Source organism: Hipposideros armiger, unplaced genomic scaffold (assembly GCF_001890085.2).
Source record: "Hipposideros armiger isolate ML-2016 unplaced genomic scaffold, ASM189008v1 scaffold_364, whole genome shotgun sequence".
In the NCBI taxonomy this organism is placed as follows: domain Eukaryota; kingdom Metazoa; phylum Chordata; class Mammalia; order Chiroptera; family Hipposideridae; genus Hipposideros; species Hipposideros armiger.
Window position 1 is genome coordinate 261,816 of NW_017731714.1, and position 20,632 is coordinate 282,447.

A 20,632-nucleotide genomic window follows, 5' to 3' on the forward strand; every position below is an offset into this window, starting at 1 on the left:
AAGTTCTGGAAGCAACATGGCCAAGAAGGAGTATGTGGAGTGGTCAGGAGATCCTGGTCAAGAACCCTGATTTCTAGATCTGGAGAACTAGGTCTGGTTCTGCTGCGTTTGTGTGGCTTTGGGCAAGTCACTTACTTTTCTGGGCTTCAGTTCCCTACCTTTGCAGGAAACCAGAGGGGTTAAACTAGTCGTTTGTTCAAGTATGTTCCAGGGTGCTGTGGAACTGCCTTCTGAACTGCTCCCTAACACAATCCCTTGAGTTCTCTCTGTGATTAGAAGCTGGGTTTGGTTCAGAATTAAGAAACGCTGGTGTTTTTGTTTCTCTTCACACTCCTGCTCACAGCGGAAAGCTACAAGGAAACTCAGATGGTGAAGATTAAAGAGGAACCCATGGAGGTTGACATCCAGGACTCGCATGTCTCAATATCACCCAGTCGGAATGTTGGCTACAGCACTTTAATCGGGCGAGAGAAAACCGAACCCTTACAGAAGATGCCAGAGAGCAGAGTGCCCCCCGAGAGAAACCTCTTTAGTCAGGATATCTCTGTGAAGATGGCTTCCGAGCTTCTGTTTCAACTGTCAGGTATGTTTTTGTGCAGAAAGATGTCAATAGTAGGGAATAATGGGAAGGAACGGCAGTCTTAACAAAGTTAAAAAAAAAAACACAACCACCCGTCTTATAGGATTTTTTTTACACAGAAATCAGTTTTGTTCCTTTAACATGCATGCTGCCACTCAAACTCACAGTTAATAAAATGTGGCCAAGTAGAACTCCTGCCAAACTTTCTTTAATAAATACTTCAGAATCGTTTGAAATTAGAACTCTATTCAATTCTGTGCAAATGATCCCTGTTGACTGGGCTAAACATCTCACCTCTAATTTTGTTTAGGCAGTTGATCTGATTAAGTCTTTTTTTTTTTTTCTAATGTGCAAAAGATAAATTACAATTTACTCCAACAGTGTCTGAATTACCATGAATTTCAAATTAGTGTGCTCTGAATTAATGAGATTTTACTGTATCTTGCCAAAAAAAAAAATCAAGGAAAGGGAAAAGCAAAAGATGAAGCATGAGGACTCTTTCCAGCTCTGGGCTAGTAGAACGTTTTCTGTAAACCAACTGTCTACTTCAAATACTTGGAATTCAAAACTGCAGTAATTACCAGCTCGACTAAGTGTATTTTTTTTTCTTTCATTTAAGGGCCTGGATAGAATAGTTGAGGGTTCTAGTCCCTAAACTTTCCACTTTGTTAACTCTTTCAAGCTGCATATTGTTTGTCCTTAACAGATTGCCTGCACGTGATTGAAGTTGATGATATGTACACATATAAGATTCAGATTTATATAGAAATATACACACCGTGCCCATAGTCAAGCATTGGCCTACATATTGAAGAAACATCTGTACGGTTTGGTACTAATGTGGGATGCACTCTTTTGTCATGGAAAACAAATTGACAGTACCCATTGAATGCCTCATTATTTACATATTCCTTTGCTTTCTCCCCTACAAAAAAAAAAATGCCAGGAAAGAGAAAAGAAGCTAGAGTCTGCATGCCCTCATGATAGCCGTACCTTCTCATTGGCCCAGTGACACACCCCATAGCTGTGAATCGATCAGGCCATTCCAAATATGGCAGCCTCCAGGTTTTCACACAAGGACTGGGTTTGTACAGAGCTCTGCCATAGTGGAAACAGTTAATTCCGTAAACTTAATAGGACACATAGATCTTTGCAAGCTCCAAAAAGCCTCAAAACTTGCAAGATGCTCCCCCCACCACACACACAGGCTGAAAAAATATCTAAAAACAACACAACTTTGAAGATGATTTAGCTGTTACAATTGTCAAAAGCGAGGCCAGTGTGGCTCTTTTCAGAGCGTCTCCGACTCTAACAGCACATTATCACAGTCTACTATCAGCTAAAAACCCTGTGTCTGAGAGTTCTCACCCTGGCACTGTCACAACTGCCTGGGTGACCTCAGGCAAGTCATTTAGCCCCGATTTCCTGCCTTCTGAAAGAATACTGCCTGGGAATCTAAATTCACCCTTATTGTCACTGGCGTGTGGACAGAAAGGAATTGTCCACGCAAACTGGCACGCGGAGGCTTCAGACTCACGTTACAGAGTATGGGACAGATGTTGTAAATCTTTGTTGAAATTTTTCCAAAAATCCGTAAGATTAGGAGGTGTTCTTTTTTTTCTTTTCTTTTTTTTTTTTTTTTAACTTGCCCTGCCGTGGAAACCTGAAACCCTTGTAGAGTTGGCCAGGTTTTCTCTGGATACTGAAAAGAAGCCATTGAGAGCTGTGACAGTCGGGGCAGAATCCTCACATTTGAACTGCATCGGGGAGGCCAAAGTTCAACTTTTGTGTTCTTGAAAGCTAATTAAATAATTTCTGACAGCTGGTAGATACAGACCTCAAGACAGAGGAAGGGAGGGTTTACCTCTTCTTGTCTAATGATATTTTTTATCCCTTGTGACATTTATCAGAATAAGCGCTCGATGACTGCAGCGCCCAGAGGTCTTATGGCTGTTTTTATACCCCTTCTCACAAAGGGGCCTGACAATACAGAATGCTTAAAGGTTGTCATCAAAGTCAGAAGCAGAACAGTTGCAACAACTGCAGTTTTCATGCTGAATCAGAGGAACGCAGGAATTTTCAGCTGAGGAAAGATCTAGTTGAAATAACTATCTTTGTGTGTGTGTGTGTGTGTGTGTGTGTGTGTGTGTGTGTGTATGACTTAGGCCTGATTAAAACCAGACACTATACTTGAAATTTGAAATTTGTTAATAACTGTTTCCTTTAGATGGGTTTTTAATAAACTATTTTTGTGGATGCTATCTCCATGCTTTTAATGATGGTCTTTACCAAGAAGACAGGGAAAGTTTGGATGTTTAAAAAAGTAGCCAAAAAAACCCAGTAAGACAGAAAGTGAAGTGTTGGCGGTGTTTCTGCTTAAGTCTTAAGGACACAGGTTGAGTGTGAAAAACCTAAGAGGACCTTGTTTCGTTCTTTCTCCTTACAGAAAAAGTGAGCAAAGAACACAATCACACAAAAGAAAATACCATCCGGACGACCACCAGGTAGGCTCTTTTATGTGGGGTCCCCTCAGGACACCTCTTGTGTGGGGGCCATCAGGCCCACATCATGTGTTGAATTTTGTTCCTCACACCTTTCCCCCTGCTGGCTTCAAAGGAGTCACATCCTGGACCACCATTTTGTCTGAGAACTCTGGTTGGTGGTAACAATACAGAAAGTTAGGACACCAAGGGGGAGGACCATTAATATTTATTAAACATCCAAGAGGTGTCACTTTGCGGGGGAGTTTCTATATGTTCTTCTTTTTTATTCTTTACAATCATTTGTGAAGTAGATATTATCATCCTATTTGTAGACATTTCTGGACTTGAATGTTTAAACAGGTGACACAGCTGTGATTGGCATCTGGATCTCTGTATGTCAGGAAGGTCCCATCCAGTTGGGAGACCACAGTGCTTATTGCAGCTGTGTTCCCAAGTAGCCCTGCAGCTGTGGCTGATACTTCGTCACCAAGGCTATTCCAACTTTTTATCTCACAACATTGCTAGGTGGGCAAAAATGTAAAAAGCAGAAGGAAAGACAAGCTTTAAAAAAATTGCAGGAAAACCGATATCGCTAACAACTGTGGGTAAGAAAGCTTTCCATTGGCCAAAGGCAGCTGGAGGAGGTCAGCCAGGGTGTGCCGCCCGTCAGTCCGCCGGATGAAGGAGGGGACCAGCCAAGGCTGCTCTGCTCATCCTGAGACTGAACTGGGGTAGGTATGTGCCAACCAGCGCAGACCCCACCACTGTGGGAAAGAAACTCTGGGAGATGCTACCTCCCCCTTTGAAGGCTTTTAAGTCAAGGCACGTTGCTTTCCTGAGCGAACTTAGATTCTTCCTGATGGGAGCGTTGATTGGTTCTGTGCTTTTTAAATCTTGCAACAGAAGATAAACAGATGCTTTTCTCTTTGATGTGGTGTGAATTGACCTCAGGGCATCGTCAGGCCTGTGGACAGTGCTCAGTGGAACCTTAACCTGAGTCGTGTTTTCTTTTTAATTCTCTGAATTGGAATAGAAAAATATCACATAGCAAGCAGTAATTAAAGTAGAGCCAGCTTGCCTCACACAGAGTTTATAAGGACTCCCCCTCTAGTATAGAGTGGTGCTATCCTTGTCTCCGTGAGTAAGTACACAGACAGAAAATGAGTCTTTTGATGTGGTCTGTGTGCCGCTTTGGGAAATGGGTGTGGCAGGTGGAAAGGCTATTTTATCAATTCAGGGTAACGTCCACACAGGCTACTCTAGATCCCAGCCTATCTCCTGCTGGTAATCTTAAGGCTATTTAGTGTATGTGCTTGGGTCTATGGGTTAATAAACATATGATGTTGGCCATATTGGTAGACATGGAAAGGTGGCAGACTAATAACAATAAGTGTTCATTTTTATCTGCTTCCATAGGCTTCCCAAAGTGTCGCAGGTCAGGTTCCTGAGCAGGAGAGCCTAGGATAGGGGTTCCTGTGGGGCTTAATTGAGGTGTACTCGCAGAGGAACCTGCAGGAAGTGATGGGGCAGGAGAGGGAAGCAGTTGTGGAGCAAGCATGTGATGTTAGCTGGATTCTGGCATCAGCTCTACCCCACAGAAGATTCTGGAGCATGAACTGCACCACAGAGTAAGAGTAAGTCCTGTCTCGAAGCAAGGGGGCCATCTCTCTGTAGCCCCTTATTATTCACTAACTTCATCAGGGGCTGTGTAGCCTCCCAGGTGAGGGCACGTCCCACTCACTGTTAGCAGCCAACACTCCCAGCAACTCGGGAAAGTCCACTAGTGCAATAAACGGCATCTGGGCAGGACCCCAGCAGCAGCTCCTGCGGAGGGTTTCTGCTGGCTCTTTAAGATTACATGATAATATTTATATAACAGAAAGGTATGTGGCGAGACCATGTTATTTTATGCTTTTCAGGTGTTCTCTGGGAAGAGGTAAGGGAGGTTTGAGCTAGCCCCAAACAAATGAAATGTGCCTCACGGCCCAAATTGCCTTGGCTGGAGCTGGAGCATAATTATAAGATAGAAGAGATTTTTTTTTTTTAACCATATGGCAAAAATGAAGCAATCCTTAAATCCTCCTCCGGCTAGTAGATTATGAGTTAGAAAAAATGAGATCTTTTGCCCGAAGCAAAGGAAGCACTGCATCCTGTAAGCCCCCACACCCACCCCACCCCATGATACAGTGTGCAGAAATCAGTCTTACAGAATTCTCGGTTTATTGCTCTTCTACAAAATCCTCGGTGTGTTTTTAGTTTTCCTTTGAGTAGGCAACTTGCTCAATTAGCCTCTCCTCAAATAGATCTCTTTTTTACCTTCTCACCTCATTACTTCAGGTGGAATAAAATCAAGCTGCTTTGTGCCAAGAAATCCTCTTTAACGTGAGTTAACTGAGAGCAGGGGCAGGAGAACATGGCAGCTCTCTCTCTTCTTTTGTGAGTCCTGGGTTACGAGGAACGCTTCTTTCGTAGGCTCAAGGTCAGCTTATGGGTTATGTCTGAAGGTATGATTTGTGATACTTTTCAAAAACATTTCCATCATCTCCAAATTTCCGTGTCTTCAGCTTTGTAAGTACTTAGTGGGATATTTGGTTAGTTATCAGATTTCTCACGTTGGGTTTCCTAGAAGCAGCTGACTGTCCAGAACAATGGCTCATGATTGGGATCAAGTTCAGGATCTTCTGTGTGCGAGTTGCTAGGTACATGTAAGATAGTTTAATTGTGAAGGGCAACTGTGGGATGCTGGCCTCAGCAAAGTGTTCAGAGCGGCTCGTCCCAATGCTGATGGATGCATGAGCTCCCGCCGTCAGTGAGCTCTCCGGCCCGTGGGGTCTGATGTCCAGGGGGACGAGGGGAGAGCAGAGACGTGCAGCCCTAAAGAAAGAAGCTGATTCTCTCCCTGTCCTTTATAAACCCACAGTTGTTTATCATGGATCGTAGCTCTCTTCCCAGCCACAAGATCTAAGGAAAAGTGTAGCAACCCAGGATGAAATACTCAGTAGCTGGGCATTTCAGTGTGTGCCTAGCAATGAGATACGGGGCTGCTGATTTCCTCTGCCTGGGAACCAAGAGAGCATGAAGCCTGTGGATATGTGACGAGTTAACTCTCTGTCCCATTCGGGCGATGATTGCCCTGCCTCCTCCTCAAACCCTCCCTGGTCCCGGCCATCCATTGGCAATTCTGCTGTTTGTTAATAGCTCTATTAGAAGGTGGGGAGATATGGGAGAGAGAAAATGATGTGAGACAGCATTCCTTGTTAGCAATGTTTAAAAAGAGGTTTAGGTGAAGCTAAAGGTTGAAACTAATAACTAGCGAGTTTCTGGATCATTGGTTTTCCACTTCATTTTTTTTTTAAAAACTCTTACAATGGAAAATTTCAAAAGTCGAGAATGGAGCCATCACCCAGTTTGAACAATGATCAGTTCATGACTCAATTGTTTCATCTATCCCTTCCTTTTGTTTCCCCTCCTTCCCCCTAAATTATTTTGAAACAAATCCCAGACATTTTAAGAACCGGTTTGAAAAATGCCATTTTTTCTTTTTTGATCCTAAGGACTTAGGCTCTACTGCTTAACTTAAGATCATCTTCCCAAAAGTAAAGGAGAAAAACAATCACCAAAGTGCACCTTGTCGCCAGGCAGAAAAATCAATCTACTTAGCAGCTAGAATGATTGGATCATGTGGTCCTGCTCACCGACGCCCTGACCTCACCTCTTCCTTCTGCCCGTGCTTGTACCCTCCTCGGGCACCTCCATCGAATCAGTATTTTAGTTGGAACTTCACTGTAAATGCTAGGACGGCCGTCCTTTTGCCTGTTTAACCTTCGAGTCCAGACAATTCAATCTAAGCCTAAAGAATGCTATGTGTCCCCTTTGAGATAGTGTGTGGACTGAGTGCTCTTAATGCCATTCCACCTGACAAATGAGATGAGGAAACAATCCTGCCAGACCCAGGAGAACAGAAGGACTGAACCCTTAGGAGACTAATAAAATCCTGATTTTTTTTCTATTTCCTTTCCCAGCACAAGCCTAGGTTCTACAGGGAACAGATAACCAGCGAATTTGATCATTTGTTAGATGAAAATACATGAGCTATGATATCATAACCAGATCCCAAAGTTTAATGGAATAAAAAGAAGATCTCCATCTTCTGACATGGACCATCACCCAGCCAGATGCTGGATAAGATCGAAATAGGAAAATGGAACCCTAGAGGAAGAATCAGATAGCTCCTGGCAGGTGAATTGGACATGCTCAATGTTGTGGAACACCATGAACTTCAAACAATGGCTGCCAGGAACCCTCTCTTGGTTATTTGTTCTCTTTTCCCCATTAATAATGCAGTGTCCATGGGGATATAAGATTGCAGGCTCATAAGAAAAACTTCTCACCCCTGGCTTGCTTTATTCCAAAAGCAAGGAAGTATTTACCTGAATTGTCCTTTTCTCCATTACCAGACATAAAGCAAAAGAGGGAAAATCAGAGAAAGGTAGTTCATATCATGCTGTGCCGACCAACATTTAATTTGTCCAATTTTCAGAATTTGAAATGCGGGCTATTATTCTGTGATTTAGATAATAGCACTTACAGTGTTTACAAAAAGACATATGTACCTGGAAGTGTTCAATGTAGGGTTTTCCGGTGTGGTCGTTTGGATGTATGTCCTTAAATATTTATGATCCAGTAATAGAAATTGCACGAATTTATAAAAGTATGATGTGCTGCCTCAATTTGTGCAATTTTCCCTTTTCGTTTTTTGAAAGGCCTTAAGCGAACAATGCTCCATTACCTTAAAAAGTAAAAGATTACATACAAAGAACTCTTGGAGTAGGCAGAAGCAATTAAGAAAATAAACAGGAAACAGAGCAAATGGAATCAGTGATTTTTGAGGAGCTCTCCCTACATTGTCTTTACCCTTTATATTTTATGACTTGAAGAGAATTCTATTTCTAACAAATGAAAATTACTACCAGTTTCATGGAGTGCTTTCAGTTAGCACATTCAGTGAATGCTTTTTTTGGTGAAGCTAAGGCTGTTGGTGGGCTATAGTGAATTTTTTAAAAACGCCCTTACTCAAGACACTGCCATCTACTGGAATACTGTCATAATAAATAAGTAAAACTTTGATGTCTGTGATGTTAAGTATGCCCCCCTAAATGTGTGTGGTATGTTTGTGCAGTGCACAGCCTGCACAACTGTCTGCAGCTGCCCTGACACATGTGTTGACTTGAGAGTCTTTTCATTGGCAATACATGCTTTTCAACTTATCTTTGAGTTTTCATTTTTTTGAAAGAAATTAAACTAATCTTGGAAAACAATGGATCATTTTTTTTAAATACATGTAGCCTGAAACTACTTTATGCATTGCTGCCATTTGAGGGTTTTTTCTTCTTATTTTACCGTACCTTTCTCAGTGCTTTTATCTATTTCTATACTCCTTTGTCCTGTAGGTATCAGCCTCTGCCATTTATTCTCCCTTCGGTGACATCTATATTGAGCTGTTATAGCTGAAACAGTATGCTTCTAGAACTGTTTAGTATTGTGTTACTGTGAAGAGGCATGTTTACATCTCCTTTTCAGGGTCTGAAAAGGGCTGTGACTTTCTTTTCTTCATTTTCCATGGGCTCTCCCACCTTTAGTTTTCCTGGCTTACAGTAGTATCCCGTCTTGTTTGTATAACTCAGAACAGTCAGGAACAAGGTGTAAATGTGTAGGTCTCTGTAAGTAGACACCTAAAACCTATATTCTCTCCTAGTCACTTTTGACAGGTTATGCAGAGGTGACATGACCAAAAGGTGGCTTAGGTGTAGGCTTCAATCCTGTTCTTCTTATCTAGAATTTGTTCTCAAGAGCATCTCCATGGATATTACTAGAAAGATATCAAATATTCAAGGGTTGACCTCAGTGGAGGGGTGAAAAGTCCTCTTGGCTGGCGCCGTTGGCCAGGGGGCATCCACATTTCTCTGGTGTGACCTCTAGCTTCGACAGGACCGAGTCCTGCGTCTCTGCAGAGAAGACTGTTCATCTGTTCTCTGCTCATCTCTCAGAGAGCCCGCTGATCTTGTTTATGTAGAAAGTCAGATTCTTGCGGGAGATCCAGGTCCCTCCACAGGCTGACATTTCTCGGATCCGGACGTGCAGGTTCACTTCCGTGGCCTGTGGTTGGCTCCGGCTCTCCGGGTCTGGCCTCCTGACTGCAGCAACCCTCCACAAGGCCTGCCATTGTGTTCTTTGTCCTGAGAAGTTTCCTGGCTCCGCGGTGGATGAATGCGCCAGCCTTCCTCAACAGGAATTGTTCCTGAAAACTTGGTGTTGGGTTGTACGGGTTGGCCCGCCTCTAAGACAACCCTAAATAGAAGGCATTTGTACTTTTCAGAGGAGAAAATAGAAAACATCACCAACATATATGTCTTCCAAAGATGTGCTGTTTGTTGTTCTGCAATGTTTTAAACAGCATCCTCCTACGGCTTTCAGGTTTTTGTACCTGACTGCACTTGACTGATACTGGTGGAATCATAATTTAGATGTAGTTGTCTCCGCCTGTGTCTTTTACAACTGCCCTGAATTATATCATCCCTCAGCTTTACTCTTTAAAAGACTAATAGTCTCTTTAAAAATCAAAATAAAGGACCTTAAACTGTAGGACAATCTTTTTATAGTTTAAAAAAAAAACACGTTTATTTCCAGAGAATATAGGCCAGCATAAAGAAGAAAAAATAATCATTGATGATCAGTCCTACTACCCATAGACAACCATGGCCAAGTTGGTGGTATATATCCTGGCTCAATTTTTTTCTGTTTTTATATATATGTATATATTCCTATAAAAATTGGATCCTACTATATGTACAGTTTTGTAACCTTCTGTTTTCACCTAGCAATATATTAAGAACTACTTTCCATGTCAATAAACATAACTCAATATTATTCTTCTAATGTTTGCATTAGTATTCAATGTTTGCATGTGTCATCATATATTTAATCAGTCTCCTGTTATTGGATATGAAGGGTTTTGTTTGGTTTTGTTTTCCCAAGTTGTTGCTAATATAAATGATCCTGGGATAAATTGACTCAAAAAAGCATTCACAGTTTTCAGGCTTTTGCTATGGATTACCTAATTGACTTTTGGAAAAGTTGAATCTACAATTCTACCATAAATGGATGAGAGGGAGACTATTTCAAAGATCTCTGCTTTATCATTAGAAATTTTTTTTACCAATTGGGAGGTTAAAAATTATATCTTATAGTCAAAACCTTTTCACTTATTAATTCCTAATGATATCAAGGACGTATTTGGTTCATGAGGCAGCACTTATATTTGTTCTTTTGTATATTTTCTGTTATTGTCATTTATTATTCTGTTTGGTGGTTTGTCTGGGTTGAGCATTTTGTTTGTTGCTATTAATTTTTTTACTATGTAAAATTTCAAAACAAAGTAGAAGAGATAACATAACAAATCACCATATCCCCATCACCCAGATTGAACAAACATTTGCTATGCTTACTTCAACAATCCTTTTGTCCCCTACATTTTAAATCACACCCTGGACATCATAACATTCACTCCCAGTTTCTTTGATATATATTTCTGAAAGATGAGGATATTTTCTACAGTACCATTGCACACCTTACAATATTAACAACACATTTGATTGGTTTTTAATTGCTGAGCAGATTCTATTTGATCGGCACCAGCGAAGCCCACAAGCTATGTCCATGGGCTAGGAGGAGAAGGAAACACATCTTAGCTTTCTTGTCACCTCAAACTTAAAGAAGAAACTCTGGTGCCTGTAGGGGTCATAGAATGATGGAGTGACCTTGGTTCTCCATGTGCCTCAAGCTCCATTTAGAAACCCATGGACTCTGCAGTGACAGCCTCAGTGTGTAGATAAATACCCCGGCTACAGCTTGCCCGTGTATAGCGATGAATTCAAGTTTTGTTCACTGCAGTTCACTCACTTCTTTCTTTGAAAATGTGTCCATCCCACATGACTGGTAACTGGATTTCCAGGCCTGGCCCACTGGAGTCACAGGAGTCTTCTCTGTGGTGTCCCTTTTAAGCTTGAATATGGAATTTGATGTTTTAGATGGTCAGGGTTGACTTCAGGTCAGAGACCCCCAATCATTTTCAGTCTTAAGCGGTCTTCTCCACCCCCATGTCTCCTGACTTGCCATCCAGGCTTCTTTCATTGAAGTAAGTAAATAAACTCATTCGAGAATAGGGGTCCTCGTTTCTGTGTTATTGAAGAGGGAAGGGCAGTGTTCATGAGCACCACTAAACTGTGTTTTCTTTCACTATAGATTACCTTTTTAACTGACGACAAGGATGCTGGTAGGAAAATGGGCATTGACTGTTAAAATGTTAATATCTAGGCCCATTTTAAAAGAAATGCAGCTATACTATCTCTTATCCAAAATGAAATTGAGGGCCCAAGGTGGATGTTAGAAGGACCACGTCTAGTCCAAGGTGACATTTAGTGATTCCTATACCAGAGCAAAATGACCTTACTGGGATTTTTTTTAAGTGCTCAAAACTCTTTTACAAAAATCTGTGGAACGAAGTTTTTAATCTATTTCAAATATAATCATTTATAAATATGTTACAAAACATATAGATATGTAAACATATTAAAAAGAAATATTAAACATCTATTATAAATTATTAGCAAATAAATTAATCAAGGACAGTACTATTTGAGAAAACAATAAACCCTACCCTAAAAAATGAAGAAAATTGCATTAATCGTAAAAATCAGGTTGAGAATGAAATCATGTTATTTGGTCTTTTTCAAAATAATATCTAATTAAATAGAATATCTAAAAATAAAGTGTGGCAATGTTTTTGTTGTTGAGTTGTGAGCATATATGTACATGCAGGCTATTTCAGCTTCTCAAAAAGTTTCATCTGACCTTAAAGTACTTGAGGAAATGTTGAGAAGATAGCTATAACTACTCCAAATATTTCCCTTATTGCTTATCGTCGCATAACCCCATCTTTTTTATTTGATATGTTGGAAAGACTGAAAAAAAACTTGTTTTTTGGCAAGGACTGTATTCTGTTATTGTTATCAAGGTCTAGGTTTTGCTCAAAGAAAACATTTCCGGTTTGTTGTCATTTCCTTTCGTTCCATTATATAGACATGGTAGAGTCCAAATGGAAGTTACCTGTATCCATTTCAGTCCTTCCCAGCCATGTTCCACATGTTCAGAAAGTCTTTGAAGTAGAGTAACATTTATTCTTGGAATAACTTTGGTCAATTGCCCATCTCTTCTGGAGGCTTTGGGGAGGCATGGGAGAGTGTTGTTTTCTACAAGTGCTTCCTGTTCCTTTTAAAATGTTATACAGTGTGTCACTTTTGGGTATGTCTCAAGGTCTAAGTGATTCAGAGGTCAGAGTTTTAAAAATACCAGTACAATTGTTTTAGATAAATATATGGCATTTCAGTTCTTTAAAAATAACATGACATATCATTACAGAAAACTAGTAAATTTCAGGGCTCTGGTGGAATAGCTGGGGTGAAGTAGAGCTTGAGGAGGCCTCCTTACGAGGACAGATAAACAGCCATCTGGTGAGGTGGCCCAAAGGCTGGGGTCTGCTGGCCAGCAGGTAGCAGCTAGAGAAAGAAAACATTGGCTTCCACAGGACTCTTCCAGCCCAGAATGGGACTTCTGGCTCTCCTTCCGCCATATATAGCTTCTCAGAAATATCTAAGTCAGATCATTTATTCTTTTGTTCTTTCTTTCTTTATTTTTTTAAATTTTTATTGGGGAATTGGGGGATGGGAAGAGCGCTGGGGAATTGGGGGAAGGGGAACAGACAAGTTGCTGTCCTTTTGTTCTTCAGTCTAGTTGTGGAGGATGTTGCTTCACTGGCCCAAGTTGGCACCATCATTGTGCCCTTCCCTGGCGAGGCACATCAGTCGCCGGCTTCTGGACGGCCGCTCACTGCGGCTGCTGGCCGCTCACGCTGGCTGCCAGGTACACATGTAGCTTATGGCAACCCACTGCCACAGGGGCTGCAGCCTACGCCGTCACCAGCGACTCATGGCAGCCCAGCTCCAGGTTGAGCTGTTGTTCAACATCTTAGCTGTAGAGGGCAGTGTAACTGGCCCTCATGTAAGATCCGAACCAAGGCCCTCTGGAATCCCAAGCCAGCTCTTAACCAGCGCGCCACTCGGCCGGCCCCAGATAATTTATTCTTAAAATTTCCTTAAAAGAAAACAAAAAAAATAAAACTTAACCCAAATTCTTTTGGACAAGTTTTACCCAGCTCTTGGGAAAAAAATCTGGAAGCCCACAGCTGGATGGATACTCAAGTCCTTTTACTTAAAATACCCCCTCTTTTTTTGTAAAAAAATTCATTAAAGAAAATTTTGTCTGTGTGTCCGCTGAAGTCAGAATATCACTTCAGGATGATATGCTGGAAACTCTTAAATTTAATAGAATTTTATTCTATCCTAAACTACATAGATTCCTTACGTGTTCTGAGTTAAAAAAAACATTGTAGAGCAAAATCTTTTTTTTTCTATGTTTAATCTTTCTTTTCTATTTGCCATCCTCAAGTTCAGTCCTAAGAGTTAATATGATTGTCTTTCAGAAGGGGAAAAAAAAATCTTTGTTGTGCCTTGAAAATGATTATCATTACTAAACATACATTTTTGTTCCTCACCGTTTTCTTACATTCTGGATCCGCCTTCTTCTTTTCCTTTTTGTTGGGTTTTGCTGTTGCCTCAAGCTGAGAATTCCCGTAACAGGGAGGGGTGTTTTTAAGTAGATGGTCCTTCTGCTCCGCATGCATCACAGCTCCCCCGTTGGCACTCAGATGTTAAAGGTGGAGATATTTGTGCCACAATCGGCACTTAGCAAAATGTATCACTATTTAGAGCCATAATCTTTTATGGACTGTTTTATTATTTATTGTAAATCTTTTCTTTTTGCAGCTTCGTGCTGTTGACCCTACAGGCCATCTCATGCCTGGAATTGTCCAGTCCCAGCGACAGCAGTGCCTGTCCTATTTTAACCCTTAGACGTTCTATGAAGGGTTGGAGCGGATAAAAATATGCAGTCAACGCTCATTTCATTTTTATCCATAATAGAAACTTGAAAAAAGTTTTGTCTTTTCTAAGTAACAAAAGGCAGGCAAAGTAATGGGGTGTTGGTCAGTCTTAATTCTACAGCTTCCAGATGCCACTTCTGAATATTTCTTGACGATTTGTACACATTTAGCTGAGTCTCAGGGAGCCTGTTCACTGTGCAGGCCTAAGGGAAGATGTGGTGTATGGCGGTTTTGTTCAGTCAGTAACAGTTCTCTCCCCGTTAGCTGTTAGTTTCAACCTGCTCCTCTACCAACTTTTTAACCAAAAATGTTAATCAGAAATCATTGTTTTTACAGCTTTTGCCTTTTTCCAGTTCCTTTGCTCACTTTCTGAGGGAGAGGCATTTTCATAGTGAAATGACTCAAGTTCAAGTAGCTGGAGGGTTAGGAAATCAGAACCTTGCAACATTCCCAAACTGGCCCCTTTTCTGGGAGAATCGGTACCTGTCGAAGTTACCAGCTGAAGGGCAGCACAGAGGTGCTTCAGAATTGACTACATCGTGAAGTCTGTATTTTGTCTGTTGTTTTCCTCCCTGGGAAGATGCAGACCCAGTTCCTCCCGTGTTGGGATGGAGCTCCCCTCCCTGCCATCCTCTCCCACCTCCATAGCCCCTGCAGCCTGAATGAGCTGCCGGCTTTGTCCACCTAGGCTGAGCTGGGCATCCCTGAGAGCGAGTAGCCTTCTGCACATTACAAACACGGGGAGGCCTGGGAGCAGAAAAGGAGCTTGAGGAATATCATCTCAACACTACAAATTACATTGCTCGCCGGCACTAAGTTCAGAGTGCAGCGCCTTCTGTCCTCAGAACACAGGCAGAGAGTGAGAGATGACTAATGTCAGTGGAGATCTAATCCCACGAAGCAAGCACATGCCATATAGGGCGTGCGCCAAGTTTGGTTGCCTCTGGTTCTCCTCTTCCTGAAACATGGATGCCAGGCGAGGCGGCCAAAAGATTAATACGCAGATGGCTGTGTGGTCACGGTGCCACCATGTGCTGCGTATCTGTGCTGAGATAGAGGTTTGCGAACACCTCATGATCTCGTTACCCTTCCCTCTTCATTTGGGCTTGCCCCAGGAAGCAGTGGGCACAGACAGTGGAGGAAGGTCAGGATTGCAAAGTGACCCGTTCCCTGTGCTGTGGAAGTATTACAGAAGTGGGGCATATCTCAACTTCTAGAGAGAAGTAAAGACTGAATCACTGTCACTTGTTCTATTTCTCAGTTGCAAAAGCCTTCCTTCAATCACCTAGGATCCTGCATACCGAAATGGCTTCTCCCTGCCTCCTCCATCTCTTTTGTTCTAACGGTCCCAAGAAGGACTCGTGACTCTGTGGGGTCCATGAGTTCCCTAGATGTTAACAGACTACACAGAAGGTAGCGTAGCTTAGTGGCTAAGAGTGCAGCCGGGGATGCCAACCAGCCTGGATTCAAATCCTGGCTCATCTCACGGGCACGGGCAGTAACTTCTCTGTGTCTGAGTCTCTTCACTGTAAAATGCGGATAATAATAATGGTAGCTATGCCATAGGCTCCTTGAGATTAAGTGAACTTAATACACACAAAGCATGTTAGAACAGTGCCAGATACTTAGGAAGCAATGTGTGTGTCAGTGACTGTTTTTCACTGAGCGTGTACTATGTATGAAGAACTTGAACATGAAATACCTTCTTTAACCCTTACAACGCCGATAAAGGTGGTATCTTCAAACCTGTTTTCCAAGCTAGAGAGGTTATGGATTTGACAAAGGTCACTTAACTCTTAAGTGGCCCATATGAAATTCAGGCTCAGATCCTTCTAATTCCAAACTCTGTGGGACCCACTACCCTCCCCACGCCCTATCATGGATGGACATGAATGTTGAGTGTTGCAGCGGCGTGTTTGAGACTGTTGCTCTGTGAACCTAATCCCTTCTCTTTATAGATAAGTCCCTCCATCAGGTTTATGCTGCCTTGACTTGTGAACCACTGATTCTTTGCCCTGCAATATCACGGTCCTCTTGTGCTCTTTTAGTAGTCAGCATGACCCCCTTCAAATTCTCTGCTCCCTCGGAAGAAGCCTTTTCTTTTCTATACTAGATAAAGCTGGCGTCCAGGGTAGAAAATTATTTGGAATGTTGGTCCCTTCAGTGATTGTCTCCCTTTCGACTCAATTTGTTCAGAGCAGCTGGGTGATAATAGGGCTTCACTCCTCACACCAGTGGAAATTTTTGCTGTTGGAGAGACCATGGGAAGATGCAGAGCTAGCCCATTTACCTGTGATCTTCACCTGCCCAATCTTTTGAACTGTTTTTCCATCTGTGTGTGTTAATGGTGATTTGCAGCGTTGGCCACCAGCATCACCATGTACTGCTCCTCTGGCCTCCTGGATTGTTTTCTGCCAGCCCCCGCAGGCAGAGCTTTCTGGAGCTGAAATCCTATTCTGTACTCCCCTTACTCAAAACATGGCAGGGCTTCCCCGTTGTGTGAGGACAAAGCCATGATCCCTGCCCGCAGTGTGCCTGCCTGCCACGCCAGCCTCACCTCCCTCATGAGGGGTCTTCCTCCAGCTCTGTAGACTGTTCTCTCCCTGTGCAGGGGACACTTTCTCCAGCCCCTTGGGACCTCACAACCTACTCTCCATTTCAGGTCTCAGCTCAGCTGTGGCTTCTGCAGGAGAGCCCTTCCTGGGTTTCCTGGCCAGGCCAGAACCCCCATGGTAACAGCACACCCCTCTCTTTTGAGCACTGGTCACAGCGCAGCTCCCTTTCACGTTCCCACACAGGCCTCTGCGCTCCCTGAGATTTGCAACAGTAGTCAGTTTTGCTGGCCATTGGGTGCCCACGGCCTGGCACTTCATAAGCATTCAATAAATAGTTCCTGTAAAACTGAGGGAATGAGGGAATTAGGGCAGTACACATGTTTCTCTGTAGTAAGAAGGGTGATATTCTTAGATACCAGTTAGGGGCCCCTCTTGGGGCCCTTTGGTAAATGTGTCCACATTTCAGACCAAACAGTGCCTTGGGCTATCCTGGACTCTCAGATTTCAAGATAATTGCTATGGCCAGAGTCACAGTAAAATGCAGGTCCATCGTCTGCCATTTACCCTGTGCCCAGGGGCCAACCCATGGTCAACTGTCCACTCAGACATGAGGATATCACTGTTACCTTGTACAGACGGTTCAGAGCTCAGGAGGTCGGAATCGAGAAATCTTACACTCTGGGTTTGACCAGTGATCCTCCAAGGTCTCTACTTTCTTAAAAGTTCTTTGATTCTGAAATTAACCCAATCACCCCAACAGTCAATTGACCCTTCAAACTCAGAGCAACCTTTTCGTCATTCATTTTATACAGGGAAACTACACTTTTTATCAACTTGGGAGGATAGGTTGATTAATTCATGCTCTCTTTTGGGCTAGACAGAGATACAAATTTTTTAAAAAAAATAGCTTACATTTATTGAGCACTTACTATATGCCAGGCACTATGAAAAGCATATGCATATTTCATGGACTGTCTTATTCTGTCCTCACAGCTCCTTTGTGAAGTGTGGATACTGTTATCACCCCATTTTATACACAAGAAATGAAGGCTCAGAGAAGTTAACTATTTGTGCAAGCTCACACAGCCATGGACCCCATGCTGCACTACCTTATTCTGTCTAGTGTTTTGTATCACTCGCAGGTTTTCAGAGACTGGGCATAAAATGGCATGTCTCCCCACTCCCCATTACCTACTAGCCTATAGCCAGTTCATTTTTTTAAGCCTATTTAAATTGTGTTTTGTTTAAGACCTAACTAAAAAGCATTAACTGTAGCCTAATGGCCGTGTAAAACTATATTGTTTATTAATGTATGTTTTACTTTAAAAAACCATTTATGATGTCTTCTATTTACCTTAGTATTTCCTTTATACTATTTAATAATAGTAACCATAGCCTTGTGGCATGTTTTAGAAAAGCGACACCAGTCATGGGAGTTCTAGGCCTGTGTGCCCTCAGATCTTTTCTGTCCCCTGATCTGTGCTTTTTAAAATTAATGTTATTAAATTTATCGAGTTGACATTGGTTAATAAAATTATATAGGTTCCAAGTGTAAAATTCTATAATACATCATCTGTATATTAAATTGTGTGTGTTCACCACCCAAAGCTAAATCTCCTTCCGTCACCGTGTATTTGACCCCCTTTACCTTCTTCTATCTCCCCCCACCCCTCTTTCCCTCTGGTGACCACCATACTGTCATCTGTGTTTATGAGGTTTTGTTTGTTTATTTGCCTTGCTCGTTTGTTGCTTTCAGATTTATATCTCATACGAGTGAAAGCATATGATCTGTAGTTTTGCAGGGGCCTGATCCCTACAGGCTGTGTGTCTCTGGCCTCAGGAAGGGTTCAGCCAATCAGAGGCCCTGATGGGAGGTGGGGGTGGGGCTTACAGAAGAGCTAAGGTGTTTCTCTCCCTCTCCCTCTGCTGCCGCAGCTGCATCAGCTCTGTGACTCCAGCTCCCACCAGGTGGCCCCAGACCCCGGGCTCCATTTACCTCTTTTTGTCTCTCCAGCTTCAGGGTGGTGGTGGCCTCCGCTTTTCTTATCTCTGGGTTGCATTACTGTTCCCTATGAACTGTCTACTACCTGTGTACCTAGTTCCCTCAATTATATTTTCTGTGTTGTAAATAGGCCTTTCCATTCTCCAGGTTGAACGCTGATGGGTACTCCAGTATTCTCGCATGTGATCGAAATACTCATGGACAGTTTTCTTTAAGGCATGAATATGGATGATATGACTGGGTTAAAACCCTCTGATTAAAAGCATCCAAAGCCTTTGTGTTCCCTGTGGCTGTGGTATTAGCAGAAACCCTGGCTGTGTGTCTGGTGTCCCTGGTTCTAGTTCCAGCTGAGTCACTAGGGGAGCTTAGCATTGCTCAAGTCAGAGCCTCAGTTTCATTGAAAATGAAGGAGGGCCGGGTGTCCTTCCTGGCATCGTTAGCTGGCTTTAACGCCTTCGAAAGCGAGACAATCCAAGGATGCAGTCTCAGCTTCTGTGGGGACCAGTGAGGTGTCTCCTTCAGTGCAGTGGTCCCTGACTTCCGCCACCTGCCCTTCTGAGGTGTGCTATTGGTCCCCGAGGGATCAGGTGACCAGTGTGGGTGAGCACGGGCAAACCTATCACCTCTCTGGGAAGAACCTGGAACAAGCTTTTCTGATTCTGACCCAGATGATCAGTCTTCATTTGAGCACAACACACTCACAGAACATACAGCACAAGAGTAAAATTGACTGCTCGGCTGTCCTGACTGGGTTTAATTGTCTTTCAAAGATGATATTTCATGTATTTACCTTAAATATAAAACCAGTAGGCAGAATGTGCAGACAGTACTTGCAGACGGTATTGCCTGATGTAATATACTTTCTCTATCTCCATGTTAAACACAATCTTCTTAATATTCTCTAAATACCATTAAAAAAATACCTTATTCAGTGTGTGTGAGTGAGAGAGAGCGAGAGAGAGTGTGTGTGTGGGGGGGGAGGCAGATGCTCTGAGGACTTTAAATAACTTTAATTTACTAAACTTCACTCCTCCTCCCCCATCCCCAGCCCTTTCTTTTCAGAAGACACATTTAGACAATCACCATTCACCTCCAGTTCCAAAGAGCTGCTGCCCAGCGACTCTGTGCTTCACGGAAGAATATCAGCTCCAGGTACGGAAACACGTTGGCTTTGCTTCTATTATTGATCGCTTAAGAATTCCTTTTCTGAACTGTGTGAATTTTCAGATACTTTCAGCGTATATGTTGACATTATTCATACGAAGCTAGGTTTTTAAAAAAGAGGGAGAAACTCAATTTAAACAGCCACAGAAGTTTATTAAAAGAAAATGCAGACAGGAAGAAAATTCATCTTTGCTTTAGGAGCTTATTGTTGTTTCCCTGTTTCACTTGTGTAGTGAATTTCTTTTTCTTTGACATAGTGAAGTGTAACCTGAAAATAACTTGCTTTTCATGCTGTCTCTATTGTAGGCAGGCAGCCATCAAGGTAGGGGAGGGCAGTGGCCAGAACACTAATCGCCATCAAGGCAGGTCAGGATCCTGATTGGGTGTGGGCCGCCACACAGACCACTTCGGTTTCTACAGAGCAACACAGTTCCTTCAGGCAGTCTTGCCATTCACGTTTCACTCTGTTCTTAGAGCATCTTCTAACACTATGGATATCTAACATATCCATCTAACACTCCTTTTTACCATTTCTCCCTCAGTACAGAATTCCTTATCCACTCTTCCTTTTTCATTTCCCCTTTCCAGAGTAAAAAAAAAGATGTGCTTGCTGTCCCCTTATCAACAGCATGTCCGTCCTTCAGGGCTCGTGTGTGTTCTCAGAGTTATGAAATGAGGATCTCTGAGAACCACTGAACTGTAGTCCATACTCCCTACTCACCCCCTAACCCCACCCTGACACCAGTCCAGCAGCCAGGAAACTGCCTGCTATGGCCACCCTTGTTTCCAGCC

The 20,632-nt window shown here is 42.6% G+C and overlaps 1 protein-coding gene across 1 annotated transcript in view; it reads left to right on the plus strand.

Annotated features, from left to right (window-relative positions):
* The window catches only part of ZNF827 (zinc finger protein 827), a 122,248-nt gene that overhangs the window by 52,216 nt on the left and 49,400 nt on the right, over positions 1 to 20,632 (plus strand). The window contains exons 5-7 of the mRNA XM_019662040.1: positions 344 to 583; positions 3,027 to 3,084; positions 19,725 to 19,828. Coding sequence (XP_019517585.1) covers positions 344 to 583; positions 3,027 to 3,084; positions 19,725 to 19,828 — 402 coding nt within the window. The remainder of the gene's footprint in view (positions 1 to 343; positions 584 to 3,026; positions 3,085 to 19,724; positions 19,829 to 20,632) is intronic.